Raw genomic sequence first — 25062 nt, 5'->3', positions numbered from 1 at the left:
ACTCAACACCCAAAGAACAAATAATCCAATCAAGAAATGGGCAGAGGACATGAACAGACATTTCTGCAAAGAAGACATCCAGATGGCCATCTTGTCTATTTTTAAAATATTCTTTTCTAAATTGTGATAACAATATACACAGAATTTACCATCTTGGCCATTTTTAAGTGCAACATTTCCGCCGGTGGTGAATATATTCACATGGTTGTGCAACCATCAACACCATCCAGAACTTTTCATCTTGCCAAACTGAAACTATGTCCCCACTAAACAATACCTCCTCGTACCCCCCTCTAGCCCCAACCCCTGGCCACCACCATTCTGCTTTTTGTCTTTATGAATCTGACTACTGTAGGTACCTCATGTAAGTGGAATCATCTAGTATTTCTCTTCGGGTGATTGGCTTATTTCCCTTAGTGTGATGTCCTCAACTTTCATCCATGTTGTAGAACATGTCAGAACTTTGCTCCTTTTTAAGGCTGAACAATATTCTGTTGTATGGATAGACCACATTTGCTCGCCCATTCATCTGTGGACACTTGGGTTGTCTTCACCTCTTGGCTATTGTAAGTAAGGTTTCTGTGAAGTGGGTCTATAGATATTTCTTTGTGTCTCTGCTTTCAATTCTTTTGAGCATACACTCAATTGATCATATGACTTCTAAGAAAGAAAGAAGCTCTGGAGTTTCAGCACAAATCCTCTCTGGGGTTCTTACCCCTTATCATCATCACTGGCAAAGACTTTGTGGCTCCAGGAAGATGGCTTCTTGCCCAACGTGTCCCACACAGGTCATGAGAGATGATGAACCTGCAGCGTGGCCCATCGGATCCAGCACCCAAGCTCTTCCCATCTCCCTCCCCAAACAGAGTATTCTTGGGGATAATCGATGGGCTCACCAAAACAATGTGTTAGAACATGAATCCACAAGACCCAACACCTTCTAATGCATGAAGGCTAAACAGAAAACATAGTGAAGGAGGAAATTCCATTCACAGAAGCTTTGAAATTGCTTAGAAATTAACCAGTTGTAGTAAATTTCAGGATTTGCTGAAGAAGATTTAAAAATTCTTGAGGGAGAAATAAAGGAAGAATTGAAATTTGAGGTTTGTTTCAGGCTAGGAAGATTCAGAATGATAAAGATCGAGAAGCTCCTCTAGTTCATTACAGATAGAGCACAAAAATGAACTAAAGCAGTGCCTGAGTGGCTCAGTCCTTAAGCGTCTGTCTTCACCTCAGGTCATGATCATAGGGTCTTGGGATTGAGCCCCGCATCGGGCTCCCTGTTAAGCAGGGAGCCTACTTCCTCATCTCTCTCTCTCTGCCTACATGTGATCTCTGTCAAATAATTAAATAAAAATATTCCTAAAAATAAATAATATAAAAGATTATAAATTAAAAATTAAAACATTAAAAAATAAAAATAAATAAATAAATAGATAGATAACTAGATAAATAAAGGACATCCTTACGGCACCAAGAGTTTATTAGGAAGTCTTGTCTCACCCATAGCTCTGCAAGAATGTCCAAGGTCCCAGGAAGTGTTGAGTCCCATACTCATGCCCGAGACCCTCCCAGGGAAGCGACACCCCAGAGCGCTTTTGCAGAGCTGCCCCCTCCCTTCTGTGCCCCTTTCCCTCCTCGATGGTGGAAGCAAGCCTCTGGCTATGGCCTTCCCTCTGGCCGGCACGGGCTCTCCCCCTGCTCCTGGGGTCCGAGCCTGTGCTGACGAAGACGAGCGCCGTGTGGACTGTGGGTGCTCACGGCAGCAAAACTCACCCTGTGGAGAGTTCGTGGATGTTTGAAGAAAAGTAGTGCTCGTCTCTGCTCACCTGGGAGGCATTCCAAAGGATGTGATGACCTTGTGTCATGCAGGTCCCCGTACCCTAGGTATTCTCCTCCCCCACTGACCCCAAATCTTGAACCTTTGTGAAGTCCTTATCCATGTCTTTCTGATGCAGGAATCGTTGCTCTGCCATGGTCGTCTAGCCTCTGCTTGAATGCTTCCGTGACAGGGACCTCACGACTCCATGTGTCATTGCCAATGGTGGCCCCTGCCTTTCTCCCCAAATGGAGTAGACACTCAGGAGAGGGGGGTGGCTCTTCACTCGTCATCTTTAATACTTAAATGGATATTAGGCAGACAAAATACCCAAAATTCTGATGCTTTAGTTTTTCCTTTCACCCCACAAAGATTTCGTTAGCATCTGCTTATGTGCCAGGCACTGTGCTAGGAGTTGAGAATCCCTCAGTTCCCAAGACAGAGTCTCCAGCCATCTCTTAGCTTACCTGCTAGAGAGTAGAAGCATAAACAATCAAAGGAGGAAATCATTTACTTTTTCACTTTTCAGTGGTGATGCATGCTAGGAAGGAACAAAGAGCCAGGTGGACGGAGGCCATGCGGGGGAAGGGGGCTGAGACAGGTGGTCAGGGAAGGCATCACAGGCAGGATACAGGCTCCCGGCTGCTGTCACTTGGACTGGGCACCTGCTGGTTGTCATGAACTTACCCCTTATTTCCTTCTAGAAGTTTTACAGTTTCAGTTCTTTAATCTACCTAAGTCAGTGTTTGAATATGGTATAAGACAAGGGCCCAAACAAAATATTTTGAACATATTTCTGAGACTTTGCTTTTGGAAATAAGAGGAAAAGTTCTGAAATATATGAAAGTTTTAATTTAGGGGGACTGATGGCAGTAATTAGCTAGGACACAGTTCTCAAATGGTACTTACTAATACAGTCTAGTGTGAGTTTCTCTGTTCTTTTGTTTCTTATAGTTGTGAGACACTGATATGGAAACAATCAGTAGTCTAGGGCTAGCTGAAGCTAAAACACAAAATGATTGGGAAGAAGCCAAGTATCAGAGTGCAGGTGATTGCATTCTGTGCCTCTTTATTACAGATAGGTAATGCATGTGGTCAGCTGCTGAGCATACCTTTTAAATCTGTTCGGTCAGAACCATTTAATAAGAATTCAAAAGTATCTATAGCAATTAGATCTCATATGAAATATTTATTAACCTCATTAATTTCTCTAATTTTAGGCTTTGTGCATTCATTATAGATGAGATACATTAATTGAGACTTGAACAGACTAATTTCAGAGTTTGTTAAAAAATTAAAAATAATTTTTCTAGGTTTTGACCTTTTCTTTTTCCTGGTATATTGAGTACATCTGTCAACACATTTGAATGATTTTTCTACCTTTGAAAGACATATAATAGGGGCGCCTGGGTGGCTCAGTGGATTAAGCCGCTGCCTTCGGCTCAGGTCATGATCTCAGTGTCCTGGGATCGAGCCCCGCATCGGGCTCTTTGCTCAGTGGGAGCCTGCTTCTCTCTCTCTCTCTCTCTCTCTGCCTGACTCTCCGCCTACTTGTGATCTCTCTCTCTGTCAAATAAATAAATAAAATCTTTTTTAAAAAAAAAAGAAAGACATATAATAACATTAAGAAAGGCTTCAAGATTTATTCTGAGTCTGGATTTTTTAAATAGTATGGTAGCTATTTACAGAAAGAACTAAAGATTTTAGTAAATCCATTTTGTAGGATACAGAAGGATGATAAAATCTATTAAACATCAAAATTAACTTTCAACTAATGTATATTGTGTTAGTTTTTTTAATTGTAAAGGGTTTTGTGTTATGAAGTTGTTTGGTATGGTTTTAGTCTTTCTCTCTCTCTCTTTTTTTAAGATTTTTATTTATTTATTTGACAGAGAGAAACACAGCAAGAGATGGAACAGAAGCAGGGGGAGTGGGAGAGGGAGAAGGAGGCTTCCCACTGAGCAGAGGGCCTGATGGGCTCAATGCAGGGCTTAATCCCAGGACTCTAGGATCATGACCTGAGCTCAAGACAGACACTTAACACCTTACCTAGCCAGGCACCCCTGATTTTAGTCTTTCTAAATGTGACAGCGTGACTGAATTTTCTCTATGTATAGTTTGGGTTCACCAGAGGCATAATAAATCAAACTTAGTCCTGGAGAAAGCAAAGTAGATTATTAGGTAGTTCTTAAAATGTTTATTCATAGTACACCATTCCCTATGTCTCCATAAAAAAAATTACTCTTTTGGCTATTTGAACCAAAAGAAAATAATTCTGTTAATAAAAAAAACAAAGAAATTACTCTTGAAGTATACTAGGGTTTATGAAAGGAAATCTTTCTGGAAGATAAAGCTTAATGTTCTTCAAAATAATATTTCTAATTCATTTTTAAAATAGTAATATTTCTTTTTTTAAAGAATATTTTTCTATCTGATAACTCCTAGGAAGCAAATGGTCTATCTGTTTGATTTGCCTTGTTGCATACATTATCAAGACCACTGGAGTATAAGAGTACATTAGTTTCCTTTTTTCTTCTAACACTATTTTTTTTTTGATTATAGGAATGCTAGGTGTAGAAAATTTAGGAAATACTAAATTATGCAAAGAAAATAGAAAATGGCTAATAATGCCATCAGTTAAAATTCTTTTAAAATCATTTATTCAAATATTTGAATATCTGCTCTGTACTTGTGTACCATTCTAGATATTTGAGATATGAAAGTGAATCATAGAAGTTCTTGTTCTCAGAAATTGAGATGAATCAGGTAATCATTTTATCATAATTACTATATTTTGATACAAATATGATATTTAAATAGTAAAACTTGGGCATAGAATCTCATGGCAAGGTGTTAGTGTAATTATTATTTTACATTATAGGTAAAGAGTAGTCTCTAGTGAAAAATAATAGCCTATTTGTGATTGTGCCGGGCCTGAGATAGTTAAGTAATGATTATGTATTGGGCCTCCCCCCAACACTGGCTATTTATTGAATGCCTGTTATGTGCCAGGCGCTGTTCCGGATGGCAACAATATAGCAAAGAACAAGACAGGGGGGATCCCTGTTCCTAAGGAGTTTACATGCTGTGGGGGCTGGGAAGAGAGAGAAACAATGAACAGGTAAGCAGATTAATGTAAAGGATAATGACATGCCTGGAAGAAAACAAGATGATAAGGTCAGATCTTAATAGTCTGTTACACTGGTGACTGAAATCTACAGCTGGTCTTCACATTTCCTTTCAGCCATGAGTTTGTCTTCCTCACCAGGAAAACTTTTAGTTAATGCTGCCACAGAGAAACAAATAGTGGCATCTCTGGTTCCTGCCCTTTGCCTTATCCTTTCCTGGAGGTTTCGTCCTCAGTGAAATTGCTAAACAGCAAAAGTAGGAAGGAATTTAGAGGAGAAGCAAGGCATCGGGCAAGTCATTTCTCAGATAATGTCTTTTTTCATGAAGCTGAGAGTTTGTTGAGTTTGTACCTGTCAGTATCTCAGCAGAAATTACTATTCGTATATTCTGAGTCAACAAAAACAAACCCTACCAGTTATTAGGAGGGAACAAGCGCAAATGATTTTATCAATCCTTACAGAATTTGCAGCTTTATTGCCAAGTTTCTCATATCTCTTCCAAAATCTATCATCTGTGTCACCTTATAAAGAACTCGTCATTTGTAACTTAGCTGATTAAACATCTTTACAATTGATGTCTAGGATTTTTGTTCCCTGCTTTCTTTGGTACATAAGACTTTGGAGTGTGACTCATGACTCATCAGTTGACATTGTGATGCATTTTTAGAAACAAAGAATGCAACAGCAGATTTCCCTTAAGCAGCAGGAGTGGAAGTGAATACAAGAAAATTCAGATGCGCCTATCTTTGTGGGTATTATTACAGTTGTATGTTATCTTGATTCTTGGAAGTGTGTTACAACACCGGACATTTCAATGAGTTTGAATAGAATAGGTATAAACTGTGTATGTGTCTTGCAGCAGAATTCTTACATTTTTATTATGTGGTAACCTCATTTCTCCCATTTTTACGGTATGCACTCACTTTGCAGATAATACAATACTTAATATTTAGGCTTGTGTCTTACTTATTTTTGAAATGAGACAATGAGGAAAAAGCATCTTGGGCACACCACTTCACTTTTAGTACTCCATAATATTGTTATTTCTGATGACAATGTCTGGTTGGCTTACTTTGCTTTTTAATTTTAGCCATGTATAATCCTAGCCAAGCTGGCTATGTTCTACTTTATTTCCCTTAGTACATGCTTCTACCATAGTATACTTCAATACACTTTTTATTTGTTTTTAAGATTTTATTTATTTATCAGAGAGAGAGGTGGGGAGAGAGTAAGCACAGGCAGACGGAGTAGCAGGCAGAGGCAGAGGGAGAAGCAGGCTCCCTGCTGAGCAAGGAGCCCGACGTGGGACTCGATCCCAGGATGCTGGGATCATGACCTGAGCCGAAGGCAGCTGCTTAACCAACTGAGCCACCCAGGTGTCCCAACTTCAATACACTTTAAAGTCAGCCTGTGCAGGGGCGCCTGGCGGGCTCATTTGGAAGAGCATGTGACTCTTTTTTTTTTTTTTTTTTGACTCCTGATTTTATTATTCAATTTCTCTTTTCTATTTAAAGTAGTCTTCAGTGGTTGGGAAGCCTGGCCTCCCAAGACCAGAGTCAGTTGGAGCTGGTTGTTGTTGGAAGGGGTTGGGGTGGGGACAGGGAAGGGGGCATGGAGACCCTGCTCTGTTGGCGGTCCTGGGTGGAGAAGACGAACTGCACTTTACAGAGCCTGGGGTGTGGTGGGAGGGGGATGAGGCAGGAGCAGCAAGCTGGGGAGATGGGACCTACCTCAGTCCCCAGCTTCATTCTCTTCTAATGTTTCCCCACTGGAGGCATTCTCTGCAGTCTTGGAGGCCTTCTTTTTTTGCTTTTTCTGGGTTTTCTGACTTGCAGAACTCTGGAGGAAGGCCTTTAGCTCTGCATCTTGGACCTCCATCTCAGACTTGTAGAGGTCATGTTCAAAGGGACCACTGGTTATCCGCATGGGGCCATTGGGCATGAGCAGGACTGTAAATATAAACTGGGCAACAGATTCACTCTCCTTATCATAGAGAACATTAAATGGCTGCGGCAGTTCATGTTTGGCGCCCTCCACCACACCCATCCGGCCTTCTTCTCGTCTTCAAATGCTCTTAAAGTAAATGGCATGGCCTCAAAACACCTTTCAACCTCACTGAAGAAGGCACGTGAAGTTTTCATTTTCAGGCCATACTGTTTAGAAGGGTCTTGTTTGTAAATGGTGGTTCTCTGTCCCGCATCCTTGGCCTTGCCCTCTCCTGAGCTGACAAGAACATCCACAGCATATACTTCATGTACCTCAAATTCAGCTTTTTCATGGTCCTTCTTCTGCTGGTCTGTGGGATTCTTGATAATTGTTTTCTCTCCATCGATGACATGCTGCTTCAACTGATGAGACAACATACCTTCTATTGGTGTGCAATTAAACGAGTGGGCAACCTTGTTCCAGGCTTCTGTCACTTGTGTGTTCTGGTTTCCAGGTTTGACCAGGCGCAGGGCAGCTTCAGCACAAAGGTGAGCTGCCTTAATGACATCTGCTTTCCGCCCTGTTACTTGGGTCCCCTGAGCTACATCAACCACAAAAGTGTGAGCCACATTAGCGATGAAGCCATCCACATGGACCCCATGGTCAATTTTTACCAAGTCACCTTCCTTGAGAATATAGTCCTGGTCGCTCTTCAAAGGGGAGAAGTGACATACACAGTTATTATTATTATTATTTTTTAAAGATTTTATTTATTTATTTGACAGACAGAGATCACAAGTAGGCAGAGAGGCAGGCTGAAAGAGAGAGAGGAAGAAGCAGGCTCCCTGCCGAGCAGAGAGCCCGATGTGGGACTCGATCCCAGGACCCTGAGATCATGACCTGAGCCGAAGGCAGTGGCTTAACCCACTGAGCCACCCAGGCGCCCCGACATACACAGTTATTTACTGAAATGCTGGTGGGAAAGGCAATACCTTTTTTCATTTCTTTTTCTTTCTTGAAAAATGTCCCTGTCTCTTCCATAATCATGGCATCACCTTTCTCACACAGGCTCAGTACCGACACACCTGAGCAGGATGCTTCCACCAAAGACCGAAGTACCCGGTTGGCGATGTCGCCCCCCATCTTATACTTGGTCACGACCAGGTCCTCGGCAATAGTTTGCTCCTGCTGTTCGTCCTCGCCCGACATCTTCCCACCACCACCACCACCACTGCAACCTCGTTCGCCCTGAGCCGCCGCCTCTTCCAGCCGCAGTCTGGCCCCTTCGATCCGCGAGGAGAGCGCGAGCAAAAGCGCGAGCTAGCAGGGGAGCAGGCGGGCGGGCCGAGCATGACTCTTGATCTCGGGTTAGTTTGAGCTCTACACCGGGTGAGAGATCACTTAAAAATAAATAAACAAACTTAAAAAAAAAAAAAAAGTCAATCTGCACAAATAGATATTTTATGAAAAACAAGCGTCAGAATTATGTCCCAGTCACAGTTCCTTCAGAGTTGACTACTGTTGGTTTTTGGTATATCCCTCTAGATATATTTTGTGCATATAATAAACTCGTGTGTATCTATACAAACAGATGTTTTAAAACACATACTGTTCTTGGGGTGCCTTCATGACTTAGTCTGTTAATGTCTGACTCTTGATTTCAGCTCAGGTCTCAATCTCAGACAAAGTGAGAGCATACCTGAGTTCAAGCCCCTTGGATTAAAAATACTAATAAATATGGGGCGCCTCAGTGTTTAACCCACCGAGCCTTCAGCTCGGGTCATGGTCTCAGGGTCCTGGGATCAAGCCCCATATCGGGCTTTCTGCTCAGCAGGGAGCCTGCTTCCCCTTCTCTCTCTGCCTGCTTGTGATCTCTCTCTTTCAAAATAAATAAATAAAATCTTTTAAAAAAATACTAATAAATAAATACATATATACTCTTCTGTACCTTGATTTACATTAGCTCAAATTTTGTTTTAATTTGGTCTTCTTTTTGAAATTCAGTTTTTAATTTGGTTGCTGATCTCACTAAGGTAATTGTATTACCTTAAAAAAGTGTTTATCTCTTGAAGAACATGTATTACCACATATGATTTTCTCAGCTGGTTACAATTATAGATAAAAGGATTATCTGACTTTTTTTTTAAACTATAAATCATGACCCTGTTGTTTTTGCTTTTTTTAAAGGGATAGCTAAACATAATAAAAATTTAGTCATCTCAATAACTTTTTTACTAGGTTCCTGTGATCTGGCAAATACAGTACAACCATGGAAGAATATCTATTTAGTTCATTTTAAATTTTGTTAAACAGCTTGGTTATTAGGGAATATTTTAGTACAAATTACACGGATTTAATAATTATTTAACAAATCTGCTTGCTAGTCAGAAATGTCTTGGTGGGGGTGCCTGGGTGGCTCAGTTGGTTGGGCATCTGCCTTCAGCTCAGCTCATGATCTCAGAGTCCTGGGGACAGGACCTGTGTCTAGTTCCCTGCTTAGTAGGGAGCCTGCCTGTGCTTGCTGCTCTGCCTACTTGTGCTCTCTATTTCTCTGTCAAATAAATAAATAAAATCTTAAAAAAAAAAAAAAAAGAAAAGGAATATCTTGGTGCATTTTACGGTGTTCCTCAATTCTGCAGATTGTACCTTTAACATATTCGTGTTTGCAGTGGGCACTCTTAGAATAGCTTTCATTTTGAGAAGTGTAGAGTGTATTCATTTTATTCTAAAAAGGGGAAAGGGAAAGGTGGTCTTTTCTTGTTCAATTAGAATATAATATTAGGGCACCTGGGTGGCTCAGTCAGTTGGTTGATCCTCTGCCTTTGGCTCAGATCATGATCTCAGGGTCCTGGGATTGAGCCCTGCATCAGGCTCCTTACTCAGTAGGGAGTCTGCTCTTCCCTCTCCTAGAATATAATATTGATCTGGAGGGGCAAAAAAGTAAACTATTTTCAGTAATTTAAGTATATCGCCCTAGAGGCTTTAATTTTTTCACTGTTAAAACTGCCTTCCATTTGGCTGTGAAACATAATGGGCAGAAGAGTAGAACTGCCAATATTAATCATTATAATAACTACCATTTGAGTGACTACTCTGGCTGTCACTTTGCTAGGAGCTTTAAGCTTTCATTCAGCTGTTAATTATGACAGTAATCCCATGAGGTCACCACTTTGCATTTTAGAAACTGGAGTTCAGAAAGTTTCAGAGATAATATATACAATTTGGATAAGGGTAAGTGGTTACCTATGGTTGGAAATCATACTTATATGATCTAAAAGCCGTTAGTCCTTACTAAGTTGTTTCTCTGAAAAGATAAAGTTCTGATAGAACCATAATTTTTTCCTTCTTGGTGAAGAGCATTTCATAGATCATTTTTGTTTAAACCATATAGTTGACAAAAGAAGTAGGTTTCACATGCAAAAGGTCATAGTCCTATTCTAGGACTCGTAATAAGATGATTTTTCAAAAGAAACTCAGTAGGATTGTTTTGTTATAATGCAATTGAATGATTTTACAGAAATCATGGTTTTAATTCTAAAACATGAGAGAAGCTGATTGCTGACTTATAAGTGAGATCATACAGTATTTGTCTTTGTCTGACTTAATTCACTTAGCATAATACCCTCAGGGTTCATCCATGTTGTTGCAAATGGCAAGATTCCATTTTTATGGCTGAATAGTATTCGTGTGTGTGTGCATGTACACACATTTTCTTTATCCATCATTCTTCAGTGAATACTTAGATTATTTCCATACCTTGGCTATCATAAACAATACTGCAGTGAACATGGGTGCATATATATTTTTGAGTTAGTATTTTTATTTTCTTCAGATAAATACCCAGAGGTAGAATTGCTGGATCATACAGTATTTCTATGTTTAATTTTCTTTTTTCTATGTTTAATTTTTTGAGGAACCTCCATATTGTTTTCCACCGTGGCTGCACCAGTTTACATTGCCACCAACAGTGCACAGGGGTTCCCTTTTCTCCACATTCTTGCCAATAGTTGTTATTTCTTATTTTCTTGATACTAGCCATTCCAGCAGGCGTAAAGTAATATCTCTTTGTGTTTTTTATTTGCATTTCCCCAATGATTAGTGATGTTGAGCATCTTTTCATGTGTCTGTGGCCATCTATATGTCATCTTTGGAAAAATTTCTATTCAGATCTTCTGCCTATTTTTAAATTGGATTGTTTGGGGTTTTTTGCTATTGAGTTGTTAAGAGTTCTTTGTATAATTAATTTTAGATATTAACTGATTATCAGATACATGATTTACAAATATTTTCTCCTATTCCATCAGTTATGTTTTCATTCTGTTGGTGGTTTCTTTTGCTGTACAGAAACTTTTTAGTTTGATATAATCCCACTTGTTTATTTTTGCTTTTGTTGCCATTACTTTTGGTGTCAGATCCAAAAAATCATCACCAAGACAAATGTCAGGGAGCTTATCACCTATGTTTTCTTCTAAGAGTTGTAGAATTTCAGATCTTATGTTCCAGTCTTTAATTCATTTTGAGTTAATTTTTGTGTATGCTGTAAGACAGAGGTTCATTTGCATTCTTTCACATTTGGCTATCTATAGTTTTTCAAACAGCATTTATTGAAGAGACTGTCTTTTCTCCATTATGTATATACTTGGCTTCTTTGTTGTAAAGTAATTGACCATATATGCGTGGGTTTTTTCTGGGTGCCATATTTTGTGGCATTCATCTACTGGTCTCTTTTTATGCCAGTACCATACTGTTATGATTACTGCAGCCTTGTAATATAGCTTAAAATCAGGAAGTATGGTGCGTCCAGCTTTTTCCTTCTTTCTCAAGATTGCTCTGGCTATTCAGAATTTTTTGTGGTTACAAATTTTAGGAAAATTTGTTCTATTTCTGTGAAAAAATAGGCACTAGAATTTCAATAGGGATTACATTGAATCTGTATGTTGGTTTGAGTCGTATGGTTATTTTCACAATATTCTTCTAATCTAAAGCATTGAGTATTTTTTCATTTATTTGTGTGTTTCATCAATTTCTATAGTTTTATCTGGGCTTTCATTTTCTTGGTTGAATTTATTCCTAGGTATTTTATTTTTTCTGATACTGTTATAAATGGGATTGTTTTCTTAATGTCTCCATGATAGTTCATTATTAATATATACAGATTTTTGTGTATGATTTTATATCCTGTCACTTTACTGATTTTGCTTATTCTAACAGTTTTCTGGTGGAGTCTTTAAGGTTCTATATATAAAATACCATGTCATCTGCATTTAGTGATAATTTTACTTCTTCACTTCCAATTTAAGTGCCTTTTTTTTCTCTTCCCTAATTGCTCTCGCCTGGACTTCAATACTCTGTTGGTTAAAAGTGTCAAGAATGGGCATCTTTGTTTTGTTCCTGATTTTAGAGGAAAAAGCTTTCAGCTTTTCATTGTTGAATGTGATGTTAGCAATGGACTTGTCATGTCTGGCCTTTATTACATGGAGGGTACATGCTTTCTGTATTGCCTTTGTTGAGAGTTTTTATCATAAATGGATATTGAAATTTGTCACATGGGATTTCTGTCACATGATCATCTCTGTTGAGATGATGAGGTCATCTTTACCTTTCATTCTGTTTATATGGTTTATCACATAGATTAGTTTGTGGAGTTGAACCATCCTGACATACCTGAAATGAATCCCATTTGATCATGATCTATAATTTTTTAACATGCTATTTAATTAGTTTTGCTAATGTTTTGCTGAGGATTTTTGCATCCATGTTTATTGGAGTGTTGACCTCTAATTTTTTCTTGTGGTGTGCTTGTCTGGTTTTGGTATCACAGTAATACCAGCCTCATAAAATGAGTTTGGAATGTTCTGTCCTCTTCTATTTTTTGGAAGAGTTGAGGAGATTGGTATTAATTTTTCTTCAAACATTCAGTAGAATTTACCAGTAATACCATCTTGTCCTGGACTTTTGCTTTTTGGGGAGATAATAATTGCTTCTTCGCAGAGATTGGCACCTAAAAAGTAGAGTTACTTTGATTTTGGTAATGAGCTATCAGTAAAAGGACTCTGATTTTATTTTATCAAATCTTTTTTGTAATGATGGTTACTTAGTGAGATGTTTACCTGCATGGTTTGTGTATTTATTTTGTATCATGCTTTCGGACAAGGAATTGTACACACACACACACACACCCCGACACACACACATCTCCACAGTTTAGGTGCAAGCATAAGAAAATGGGTTACTATGAAGAAGAGTAACATTGTCATAGCTTAACTGTTCTTCTTAGTGATTCTTGAAGTGTTAGGTTTTCTTTTTCTTTTTTAAAACAGTTTTATTTGTGGAATAACTATTATTATTAAAATACTTAAATGGTAGAATAGTAGATAGAAATTTAGAAAATCTGGAAAACATGCAAGCAAGAGTAAGAAAAATATGTATTCCCTTCTACCAGGTATATACCTGTTTGTTCTTGTCCCCATTGATAATTGTTGGAGAGTTTTCCTAATCTATAGTGAAACGTACAGTGGATTAATAATCATTTTTCATACTCTCCAAGGACGTCCCCTAATTCTTCCTTACCCACTTGTTTCTTAATCTTTACCCACTGTTTCCTTGAAATTGCCTCAGCCTATATAGTAAAGGTTTCATTTAAAGTTAGAGAGATACTTTCCTTCATTTTCAGCACTATCATACCCATACCTTTTGTAGCCATATGGGTGACAGCTGTTGAAATGAAGAGCAGACAGACCAAAGTTGAGGAAACAACTCGTTTTGTGGAACACATTCAGTTTCGGGTGGCTCTATAGAGTAGTAGTAGTCATTAGCTGAATAGCATTTGCAGCGTGTGTGCAGTTGACTTAGCCCATGCACGACTCCCCTGGCCCTGCTTGCTCTCCTTGCTGGTAACACAGCACAGCATGCCAAAAATAGTTAATTGTGTGCTGTGGGGTTTTTTCCTTTTTATATAAATATCTGTGTTGTCAGCAAGGAAAACATTTTAGAAAACATAAGAGAAACAAACCTGTGCTTTGCAGAGTGGTGTTAATAAGATATATGTGTATTAAAATTACAGTTGGACATCTAGTTTCTAGTGGAAGGATACTTGAGGATCCTTTTCTTTCACTGAACGAAAGCTTATTTATCACTCTATGGTATAGTGACATTGGGCTACTTCGGAAGCATTTCTTAAAACTTTGTGCCCCGCTGCTGGCATTTGTGTAGGAGGAAAATAAAAAACAGCTGTGTAGGCCCTGGCTGCTGCTAGGCGTATATGTGCAGGTACAAGTACGTGAAAAGAGAGATCTGGCCATTTCTGAAGCTGGTTGCCTGTTCAAGCACTGCTGGTGGATTCCACAAGCTGCTCTTGTTAGTATTTGTCATCGGCAGATGGCAGTTTACTGACTGGGATAATCACGGGCTGAGTTCTCTAATGGCATCACTTACGTAGGCATGCCCGATGGGAAATGGTCCTAATATATCCAAGTAATGATTTACTCTTGCTTCTAGGATAGCCATGCAGCTTTTACAAGCTAATTCAGAATATGTAATTGTACCAAGGTGTGTTTTTGTTTGTATTTTAAAGGGTGGCATCAGATGCTGCTCTTGTCCCCCTAGAACTGAATTGAAAGACGTTAACTACAGTTCCAAAATGGAATTTGTTGGGAAAGGTGAAGACATTCTTTTAGTAATAGAAAATAGGAGTTAGGTTTTAAAGGGAGACTTCCACAGTATTCTGTTTAACAAACATGTTTCAATTCATATTATTAATCCTGAATTACGGATTGTTAGGTGAACCATGAATTGTTGAAGTTATTAAGTAATAAGAGATGAACAAAAGGAAAAGTTAGTATTTTGACATCAGTTTCCTAAGTAAAAGTGCTGACATATGACGGCATAATTGTTTCCCAAGGCAACTAAATGGAAGTATATTTTCTAGTGAGTATTCACCCAAAGAGTTAAAAAACATTAATTTGAAAAGATATGTAGACCCCTTTGTTTATTACAGTATTATTTACAATGGCCAAATTATGGAAGCATCTCAAATGTCCATCTAAAGAAGAATGGATAAAGAAGATGTGGTATATGTGTGTATGTACACAAACACACACAGAAATATTACTCAACCAAGAAAAAGAACAAAATCTTGTAAAATTCAACAACATGGATGGATCTAGAGGGTATAATGCTAAGTGGAATATGTCTATCAGAGAAAGACAAATATATGATTTCATCCATGTGGAATTTAAGAAACAAAACGGAAGAAAAGACAAACTAAAAAACAAACTCTTAAATATAGAGAACAAACTCAGTTACTAAAGGGGAGGTGGGTAGGGAATGGGTGAAATAGGTGAAGGGAATTAAGAGTACCCTATCACAATGAGCACTAAGTAATGTATAGAATTGTTGAACCATTGTATTGTACACCTAAAGCTAATTTAACACTGTATGTTAACTACTAGAATTAAATAAAATAATTAATTTTAATTAATTAAAATAATACATTAAAGTTAAAATTTATAAAAAGAAGTATACTTTCAATCATGTGACTTCTAGAAAGTGGGAAAAGGTTTATATAAAAATTCTATATAAAATTTATAATATTGTAATTTTTCTTAATATTGTCCTTTATTTTATGTACCTCTCAGTTATTCTTGTGCTATAATAATCTATAAATCATTGCAACTCAGAAGTGTTAACTAATCACCTACAACACAATGGCTAACACTAAAAAGACTGACAGTATCAAATGTTGGCAAGGATATGGAGGAACCACTCATATATTCTTGGTCGGAGCCTAAAATGGTATGACCACTTTGAGAAAGATCTGGCAGTTTGTGTGTGTGTGTGTGTGTGTTTTAAATACTTTATTTATTTATTTATTTATTTATTTATTTTTTTTTTATGACAGTGAGTGTGAGTGGGAGAGAGAGGGAGAGAGAATCTGAAGCAGACTCTATGCTGAGCACAGAGATTGACATCGGGTTCTATCCCATTACCAAGAGATCATGACTTGAACTAAAACCAAGAGTCAGACGCTTAACTGCTGAGCCACCCAGGCGCCCCACTGTGTGTTTATTGATTTAAGATTTTATTTATTTATTGACAGACAGAGATCACAAGTAGGCAGAGAGGCAGGCAGAGAGAGAGGAGGAAGCAGGCTCCCTGCCATGCAGAGAGCCTGATGTGGGACTTGGTCCCAGGACCGTGGGATCATGACCTGGGCTAAAGGCAGAGACTTTAACCCACTGAGCCACCCAGGTGTCCCCCCACTGTTTGTTTAAATAAAACCAAGCATAGATGTATCTTGAGTCCCAAGTCTTCCACTCTCAAGTATTTACCCAAACATATGCTCGTAGGAAGATTTGTACAAGAATATTCATAGAAGCTTTTATTCATAATCACCAAAAGCTGGACACAGCCCAGTTGTCCACCAATAAGTAGCATGATAAAGTGGGGGTACTGCTGAGGGATGAAAAGAACAGACTGCTAATATATACCCCAACTTGGATGCTGAATAAAAGAAGCCTTACATGAGAATATGTACTCCATGTTTCCATATAGATGATATTCTAGAATAAGCAAAACTAATCTGTTATGGTAAAAAAAAAAAATCAGGGTTGTGGTTAGGAAGGGACATGAGGGAACTTTCTGAGGTGATGATTATGTCCCACATCTTAATAGAGGTTTGTGTTACATAGATGTATGCATTGGTTAGAAACTCAATGAATATATACTTTAAACAATGCACAGATATTAATTTTACCTCTAAAGAAAAAATACAAACAAATATCAAACTTCTGTTAATGATATGCATGCTGTAACATTTAGAAAGAGGCATACTGACTTCTGCATTATACTCCGAGGTACCTAAAAAGCTATGATGGAGGGAAGGCTGGGTAGATACGGGATAAAGCAAATACATCAAATGTTAATTGTGTATTTGTAAGATAGAGGCATTCACTGTAAAAAATGTTAAATTTAGAAAATTTTCATAATTGTTGGGAAAATATTAATTGATAATGGGACTTTTTATGGCCTGTTTATTCATGCATGATTAGTTATATAAACCTTATTTTGTTTCTCTTTGCTTCAGTGATATTTATCTATATTTTTAATTATATTAAGTCATAGTCTTATTTGAGGAGTCAGGGTACAGAGAGGTAATTGTAGCTCATTAATACAGTTGTCTTTCTTTGGGATTATTGGCAGTTTTCCTTTTAAAAAAAAAAAAAAAAGTAGGGAGCACCTGGGTGATTCATTTGGTTAAGATTCTGACTCTTGGTTTCGGACTGGTCATGATCTTGGGGTTGTGGGATTGAGACCCACTTTGGGCTCCACGCAGGGCATGGAACCTCCTCTGGATTCTCTTTCTCCCTCTGCCCACCCCCCACCTCTGCCCCCCCCCAAAAAAAAAAGAAAGAAAGAAAAAAGTGGGACTGAGTAGCAATGTCTTTAAATAGATTATTATAAATTCCCAGAGAAATGTATTGCATGTTGCTTATATAATGAATGCCTTTTTGGTTTTTTCTTTAATTGACGGGGTAGAGGGAAGGAGTGGTAAGAAGTTTCCCAAGTTCAGGTTCATACAGCCTGTGTGTCCAGAGGAAGCAAGAGAGAGAGAGTACTGAGTCCAGTCACCTGACCTTTTTTTTTTTTTAAAGCCAATTTCAGTCAGATTTTGTCAGTTGCAGCTGGAAGAATCCTACAGAGATGATCATTCAGTTTGTATCTATAAGCAGTGTTGCTTAGGGGCTCTTTATGTAGTGAATGATCCTGCCATTAGGCTTCTATGTCTCTATGCATATTTTGCTTGTGTGATGGTTGTCTGCTGGCTAGATTGGAAGTTCTTTGAGGGAAAAGACTATCTTATTCCTGTTAAATACACTTTCCGTTCTCATATAGATATGTAAACCTAGCCTAAATTGTTTCTCTCCTTTATATATCCTGGGTAATTTATCAGTAATTTTGAATTAATGATTGATTTTTTAAAATTATTGATCTTATCCTGTGTGCTAGTTGGTGTGTTTAGTGCTAAGACTGTAATGCTGAACAGAACACGAGCCCAGCACTCACAGAGCTTCCATTCTGTGGGGGAGACATATAAAATAATCATACAGATAAATAATTACTTTGATAAGTACTAAGAGGGAAACACAAGGGTGTTACAAGACCAGGTAATAGGGGTCTATCCTAGTCTTGGGTGCCACATGAAACATTTTTTGTTTGTTTGTTTTAGACATCGCATTTATAAAACAAGGAGTTGGTGTGCCTGGGTGGCTCAGTGGGTTAAAGCCTCTGCCTTTGGCTCAGGTCATGATCCCAGGGTCCTGGGATTGAGCCCCACATCGGGCTCTCTGCTCCACAGGGAGCCTGCTTCCTCCCCTGTCTCTCTCTGCCTGCCTCTCTGCCTACTTGTGATTTCTCTCTCTCTGTCAAATAAATAAAATCTTTTAAAAAAACCAAAAACCAAAACCAAAACCAAAACCAAACAACAACAACAAAAAACAAGGAGTTCTCTAGGAGAGGATAGTGGGAAAGAGTATTACATACTACAGGCAGATGGAACATTTGCAAATTCCTTGCGCCAAAACTGGGCATGACACTTTAAAGGAACAAATAGAGAATCTGTGGAATAGAGAAGTGAAATCCATGAGGACTGTGCTAAGAAATAAAAGCTGGAGAGTGAAGTCCAGAGCAGAATTATGCAGAGTATAATGGGTAGGCCTTTATACTGGGTTAGGTGTGGGAGGTAAGGGAGAGGGCAGTATCAAAAGTTCCTTTGCGTTTCTGGCTTAAGTGCCTATATGGTGAGCCCATTCTCCAGTGGAGGACCAAATTTTGGTGGAAATGATTGTGGGTTTGATTCTGGGTCTGTTATGGTGTCTTTGAAACAACCAGGTATGTATTTTGTTATCATGCTATGAAGGATGTCACCTCCCCCAGATACTTTTCCTTTTGTGGCTCTTTATCTTATAGGTATAATATAATGTGGGAGTCTCTTCAGTCCTTACCTGCCTGCTAATCATTCCTGCTCTATACTGCTAGCATCTTAATTCAAGTTTTCTTTTTTCTTTCAGACTACTCTCATGGTTTTTTTTTTTAACAGGACTCCCTCCATTCTTTCAGACTTCCCCTTAATTCTTGCTTCACAATATATCCAGAATAAGTTTTTGAAATTACAGATCTCATCTCATCATTGTCCTTCTTAGAACCCTTCAATACCTTCTTTTTGTTTATAGAACAAACATCCAAATCCTTAACATTGTCCCCAGCACCTTGTGGATTACTCTTACCCCTGCAGATTTCCCAGGTTTTTCCTCATGCTCTCTAAGGACTTTTCAGTTGACCTTCCTCACATATCAGGTAAAACATCACATTCTCGGGGAAGCCTTACCTTGAACTTCCTTGTTGGGCTCCTCTAAACATAGATCTTGTATTTTTATTGTTTTATATATATTTGTGACACTGGCTAATTAAGACCTTTGTACTAGATTAAGATCTGTGAGGGCAAGGACTGTCTGTTTAGCTCTCCACAGTAACCCTCTCCCCACCACAGTGCCTGGCATGCAGCCTATGACTAGCAAATGTTTGTTGAATGAATCATGAACTTTCTAGTGCTTAATTTATGTACCTGTTATGTGCCATGTTAGTTAACTGATAGGGAAAAACAACGTAATGTGTTTTGCTTTTTAAAATACATTATCTTTTACTCTTAGGTTTTCTTAATTTGGACTGTTCCCATGGAAACAGCAACCAAGGCTGTTGGGGTTACTATAATACTCTGTAGGTGATATTTGCTGCTGCCATTGTTAACCAAGACACAAAAATTTGAATTTTTAGATGGAGGTATATTGGGTTTGAGAACCAAAGTTTAAAAATTTAATTTGAGGGAGAGTTGTTAAATATTCACTTTTCCAGTACTCTTTTGAAGGTCTTCCTTTCCATTAAAATAGTTTGCTGCAGAGCTCTAGGAGTTGGGAAAGCATGAATGCTGTTCTGTTTCTGCTAGATAACTTTGTTGTTTGTTTTCATTCTACTGTCTATCACTTACTGATTTTCTTTCTTAATGAATGCTTTGTTAATAAGTAATACTAATAACCTTTACATAGTTAGAACATAATTATATTGTCTGTAACATAAGTGAACCTCTCTTACTAGGCATCGTAAGTTAGGATTGTTGGGGTGCCTGGGTGGCTCAGTCAGTTAAATGTCCACCTTGGACTCAGGGCCTGATCCCAGGATCCTGGAATTAGGACCTGAGCTGGGCTCCCTGCTCAGCAGGGAGTCTGTTTCTCCCTCTCACTCTGCCCCTCTGCCCACTTGAGCGCGCTCTCTCTCTCAAATAAATAAAATCTTTGAAAAAAAATTAAAATAACATGAAGTTTCCTTTAATACCTTAAAGGCCCAGAGGAAAGCTGCAAGCATAGTTAAAGCATTTCTTTATACACCCTTTCATAGATGAAGGTTGCAGTCAGAACTTTGTAAAAATTTTATGCCCCATAGCAAATATGAGTAAATGTTTTCCAAGAAACTTTTAGAGATTGAGGAACATCTCAAAAATTGAGATGCTGTACAGTTTTATGTTGATTTTGATACTGAATGCAGAAGCAAAAAGTTATTTGGATTTTGTGAGTTAAAAATGAATGTTGATTTTGAAGGCCCCATTTTATCATAGTAAAGATAAAAATGAAAATGCAAATTTGTGGGAAATTCCCTTGAAACTGAAAATACAAGGCCTCCCTAGTATTTTGGCCCTTAAATACAAATAGCAATATCTGTTTTCTTCTGGAAGTTAGCCTCTACGATGCTAACTAACCACAGAAAATAAATAATTTCCCTCTGGGTCTATCATCCATTTATTTATATGAACATATATGAGTTTGTGCATATTTTGGCTTGTAGAATCTCTGCATATTTACTTTAAGTATATGTACTTAAAAAATTATGGGTTTGGAATCAGATTGCCTGATTTGAATCAGGCAACTAGTAACTGATTGAATCATGTTCAATCAGTTACTAGCTTTGGCATCTTGGGCAAGTTACTTAATGTTTCTTACTTTCAGCTTCCTCATCTGAAAAATGAGGTTGCTGCTGCTAACCATATCAAACTCATGGGATTAAATCTGTTAATTCCCCATCTCAGTTAATAGCATGCCTGATATATAGTAAGCCCTCAGTAAATATCGGCTATTATAACTCTCTCCTCAGTCATTCCTTTTTTATGTTAAAATTGCTCTCATGAGTTAAACCCTGTTTAATTTACACTCTTTGTCTCTTCATGGCATCAGTCATGTGGCCATTGTCTAACAACAAAAATCCTAATATTTTGTCCTCTCCTCATGGTCTTATTGTTTGCGCTTGTTCTTATTTTAGTTGCCTGCATCTCAAATCTTTTTCTGGCTACACTGTGTTTTTCCTTAGCTTACTGGGCATCAGTATTTCAGACAGGGTGGGCCATAGGTGTTGACCATAGCTGTGTTTTACTTTTAAACAGTGATGAGACTTCCTTCCTCCAAACTACCCACCCTCCCTGTCCCGTGCTGTGCTGGAAGGATTGAGCTGGAAGAAGCTTTGCTGGTTGTTTAGCCCAGTGCCTTTGTGCTGCAGAGCAGAAGGTTAGAGTCTGAGACTACAACTCTTCCAGATGATGGACATTTTTTTGTAAATCTTGCAAGATATTTTATTTCTCCACAGAGGCTAAATCACAGAGTACAATAATAAATGGGTTACTAATTTGGGCTTTAGAAAATATCAGGAAATTCTTATATTTATGATTGAAAAGCTAATCTTGAATTATAAGGTATGTAGTTGTATTTTGTTGGGAAATGTGAGGAAAGTTCATGTGTAGCTCTTTTTTCTTCCATATATCTGTGCTGGTTTTGATATGCTGACCCCTCGCCCTCTTGTTTCTCTCTTTATTATTTGAACATCCTGCAGTGTTGCTCAAATCCACCCCTCATTTGGTTGTTCCTACTCATTACATTAGTTCAAGTTCTCATTACCATTTATCTTTACCATTGCAGGAACTTTCTGTTTTGCCTTCCTGCATTATTGCCATACCTCCTAACCTGTACCAAATCTGCTGCCATAGATAATCCTGTCCCCCCGCATGCAGACCTATTCACATCATTTTCCTCTAGCTATAATCTATCTAGTGATAGAGAGTTGTACTATTGATAATGGAAAAAACAGGAAGGCTGATGGATGCCTGATCATTTTTGAGGGGAAAAATGCATATTTTGTTAGGGAAAGAAGGTCTGAATTCCTCTGTTAGAGACTCTCATGCCAGCAGGTTAAACTCTACAAAGAGGCATCTATCCATGTCTTATAGTACTGGGAGTATGGGAAAATCTCCTTGTTAAGTCTGGTCCACTCAAATATCTTTCTTTGGCAGTATCTTAAATTAATTAAAGATTTGTTCCTTTAATATTTCATTTTGTCTTCCATTATATACAAATGTCCTTAGAATAGGGTAGTATATTAATTTTCATAAATCTTATATAAACCAGTTTATTGAGATTTATTTCCTTAGGTTTTAAGAAAGAAAAGGCAGGTAAGGGTAGAGAATGTAATATTGAAATATGAGAAAGGAAAGGACATAGATGAGGAGAGAAAAGATGAAGAAAATAAAGTTTATGACCTAGCATTGATCTAAGGGCTGGCCTCATCTTTAACTTTAACATCCTTTCAGTGGGCCCATTCCTTTTCCCCATCTTTTCTATGAGAATTTGTTTTTAGAAATAAAGTTCATCTAATTAAATAATGAATCTGTAAATTCTGTGAACTGGATACTTCAGTAGTCATGTAGATTAAAAGTCATCCTCACAATTCAGAAGTACAAATAATGATATAAGTCATATTTAATTGGAAATATTTCTGATACTTTTACTTATTTTTTAATATAAGTAAAATAACTATTATAAAATAAGATTTTATTTATTTATTTGACAGAGATCACAAGTAGGCAGAGAGGCAGGAAGAGAGATATTAACCCACTGAACCACCCAGGCACCCTGAAAATATTTATTTTTGTGTAATGGATTTCTGGCCTGCTTTATGATTGTTCTCTAAGCCAAAGGATTTCCTTTTATGAGTATTTACCCTACATGTCTATCTGCTTTTTACATTCCAGTGAAATAAATTAAAATGAAGAGAATGTACATTGGAAACATTTTATCTGCTGAGAGCCACAAATTCAAAAGAATTTTTCTTTTATTACTTCCAGTTTTGATCAAATTTGTTCTTTTAAAAACTGTTGTTGTAAATATATATATATATACAGGTTGAAAATGGTGATGTAAATGTATTCAATTAATAGAGTTGTGGATTAGATACTCAATTTTATTTGCCTGGTTCCCAGCCTAGCACATACTGAGCACTCAGTAAATATTTATGGGGTATAATTTAATACATTGAAGATGCATGTAATTAATGTAATTAAAATTACATTAAAGTCTACAGTATAATATCTATGGCCATGAAATTCTAAATCCATTCAGAATCAATATCCTGACATAATATTTTGAAAAGATGAATAAATTTCTCAAAAGCCCATTAATTTCCTTGTTTTCTGTATATTGGTAGAATTATTTAACTCAATGGTGGTTAGGCAACCACCATTTTAACACCTCAACGTTTGAAAATCTGGCTCTCGTGCTTAACTGAATCTCTCAGTTTTATATATGTGTGTATTTTATTGTTAAGAGTAGTTACATAGTCAAAATTACAGGTATCCCTGCTTTTCAAAAATTTGTGTTCTGCCTCTCTGCTTTTTCAAAGGACCTATCTGTTTTCACTAATTGAAAGAAATCCAAAGAGGATTTTTGCTTTTACAAAGGAATTTAAAAAAGACCCAAAAGCAAAAATAGCAGCCAGCATTTGTTGTGTGTTGAGCAGAGGCTGTGCACATCCAGAGGGGCCAGAGCAGCCCCACAGCCCTTCGGGGTGAGCTGAGCTCTGCATCTTGCCATCAAACCACCAAAGCTTTGAACTGTGTCTGTGAGCATCTGTGCTTTGTCTCCATTTATTTTGTGCATCTTTTGGCAAGTTGTGTCCTAAGGTATGAGAAAAGCTTAAGAGAGGTTATTTTTTGGGTCTGGGAATGCTCAGGAATCTTTCCATATAAATTAATAGTGATTGCTTCTTTGCTTTATGCCATTTCAACTTACAAAAGATTTCATTGGAATGCTCTGCTCTCAGACAGTGGAGGAAACCTGTATTTGAAGACGATTTGTGGGGAGGGAGCAAATTATGGGTCATTGGATTTCTGGTGGTAAGCAGATTTGGATGGGCACTAAATGAACTAGAATGGTCCAAAGAATAGTAGTAGTAGGGGGTTGCAGTTATACCTGAGATATAAAGAAGCTGAAAAGTTAGAGTACAGGATTCTAATCCTGTAAGATTATAGGATTATAGGCAGAGAATAACTGGGTTTACTTGTTTTGAGTTGATCAAAGACTTAGATTATTAATCTCTTCATTGGGATGGACAGGGTCAAAATAGGACGACCCTTTGGTCCTTGGTACTTCCTCACAGATAGAATTCTACAGGCTAGTAAGACCTTTTTGTGCAAAAGATTAGATACCACGGAATAAACTCTCTTTGTACTCTTATGAGTGATAGCCTTAAAAATAAAAGTTACTTCAATAGCAAAAATGAGTTTACTTGGGAATAGCAGAAAATTTCAATTTAAGACATGGAAGGTTTGTCACGCAATAGGCAAGCCCCACAAAGAGGAGGAATGTTATTTTATGGAGAAGAAGGAGGAAGTTGGGAGGGGTTGTTTTGAACAAAAGTGCCTTTGAGAAAAACAAGAGTTCAGGGTGGTGATAATTTCTCATTGGTTGAGTTGCCAGGGGCAGCTGATTCCTCGTAGGAGATACAATGTCCATCTTTTCCTGTTGGGGCCTGTAATTAATGAGTCTTTCCTGTTAAGGATTCTTCTGTTGCAGTCTGTAATTGATTGTTCTTCCTGTAATTGACTGTTGAGTGGGATGGCTCCTACTTCTAGCCTTCCAGTTCCATTTAGTGAACTTTCCCTTCTTTAATTCCCCCAGGTGTTTGGCCGAACTCTGGGCCTCCACAGTTCTTTATCCTTGGAGGCATGGAAGGATAGGTCCTATTCAGATCTCACATGCCTGGCTTCACTGGGGTGGCTGTCTCTGAGTGAGTGCATTTACAGAAATAGGGAGCTTCCTG

The 25062-nt window shown here is 37.9% G+C and overlaps 1 protein-coding gene across 1 annotated transcript; it reads right to left on the bottom strand.

The window, feature by feature from the left end:
• Positions 1–6401: 6401 nt before the first annotated feature.
• Positions 6402–8112, bottom strand: LOC116574512 (proliferation-associated protein 2G4-like). The gene is given in 3 exon segments (XM_032315287.1): positions 6402–6998; positions 7001–7603; positions 7824–8112. Coding segments are annotated over 3 exon segments (1182 nt in total). The 5' UTR covers positions 8083–8112; the 3' UTR covers positions 6402–6678.
• Between the last annotated feature and the right edge of the window lie 16950 nt (positions 8113–25062).

Source organism: Mustela erminea, chromosome 15, assembly GCF_009829155.1.
Source record: "Mustela erminea isolate mMusErm1 chromosome 15, mMusErm1.Pri, whole genome shotgun sequence".
NCBI classification, from domain to species: domain Eukaryota; kingdom Metazoa; phylum Chordata; class Mammalia; order Carnivora; family Mustelidae; genus Mustela; species Mustela erminea.
Note: the sequence above shows the minus strand (reverse complement) of the source record. Positions and strands in the feature narration are given on the sequence as shown.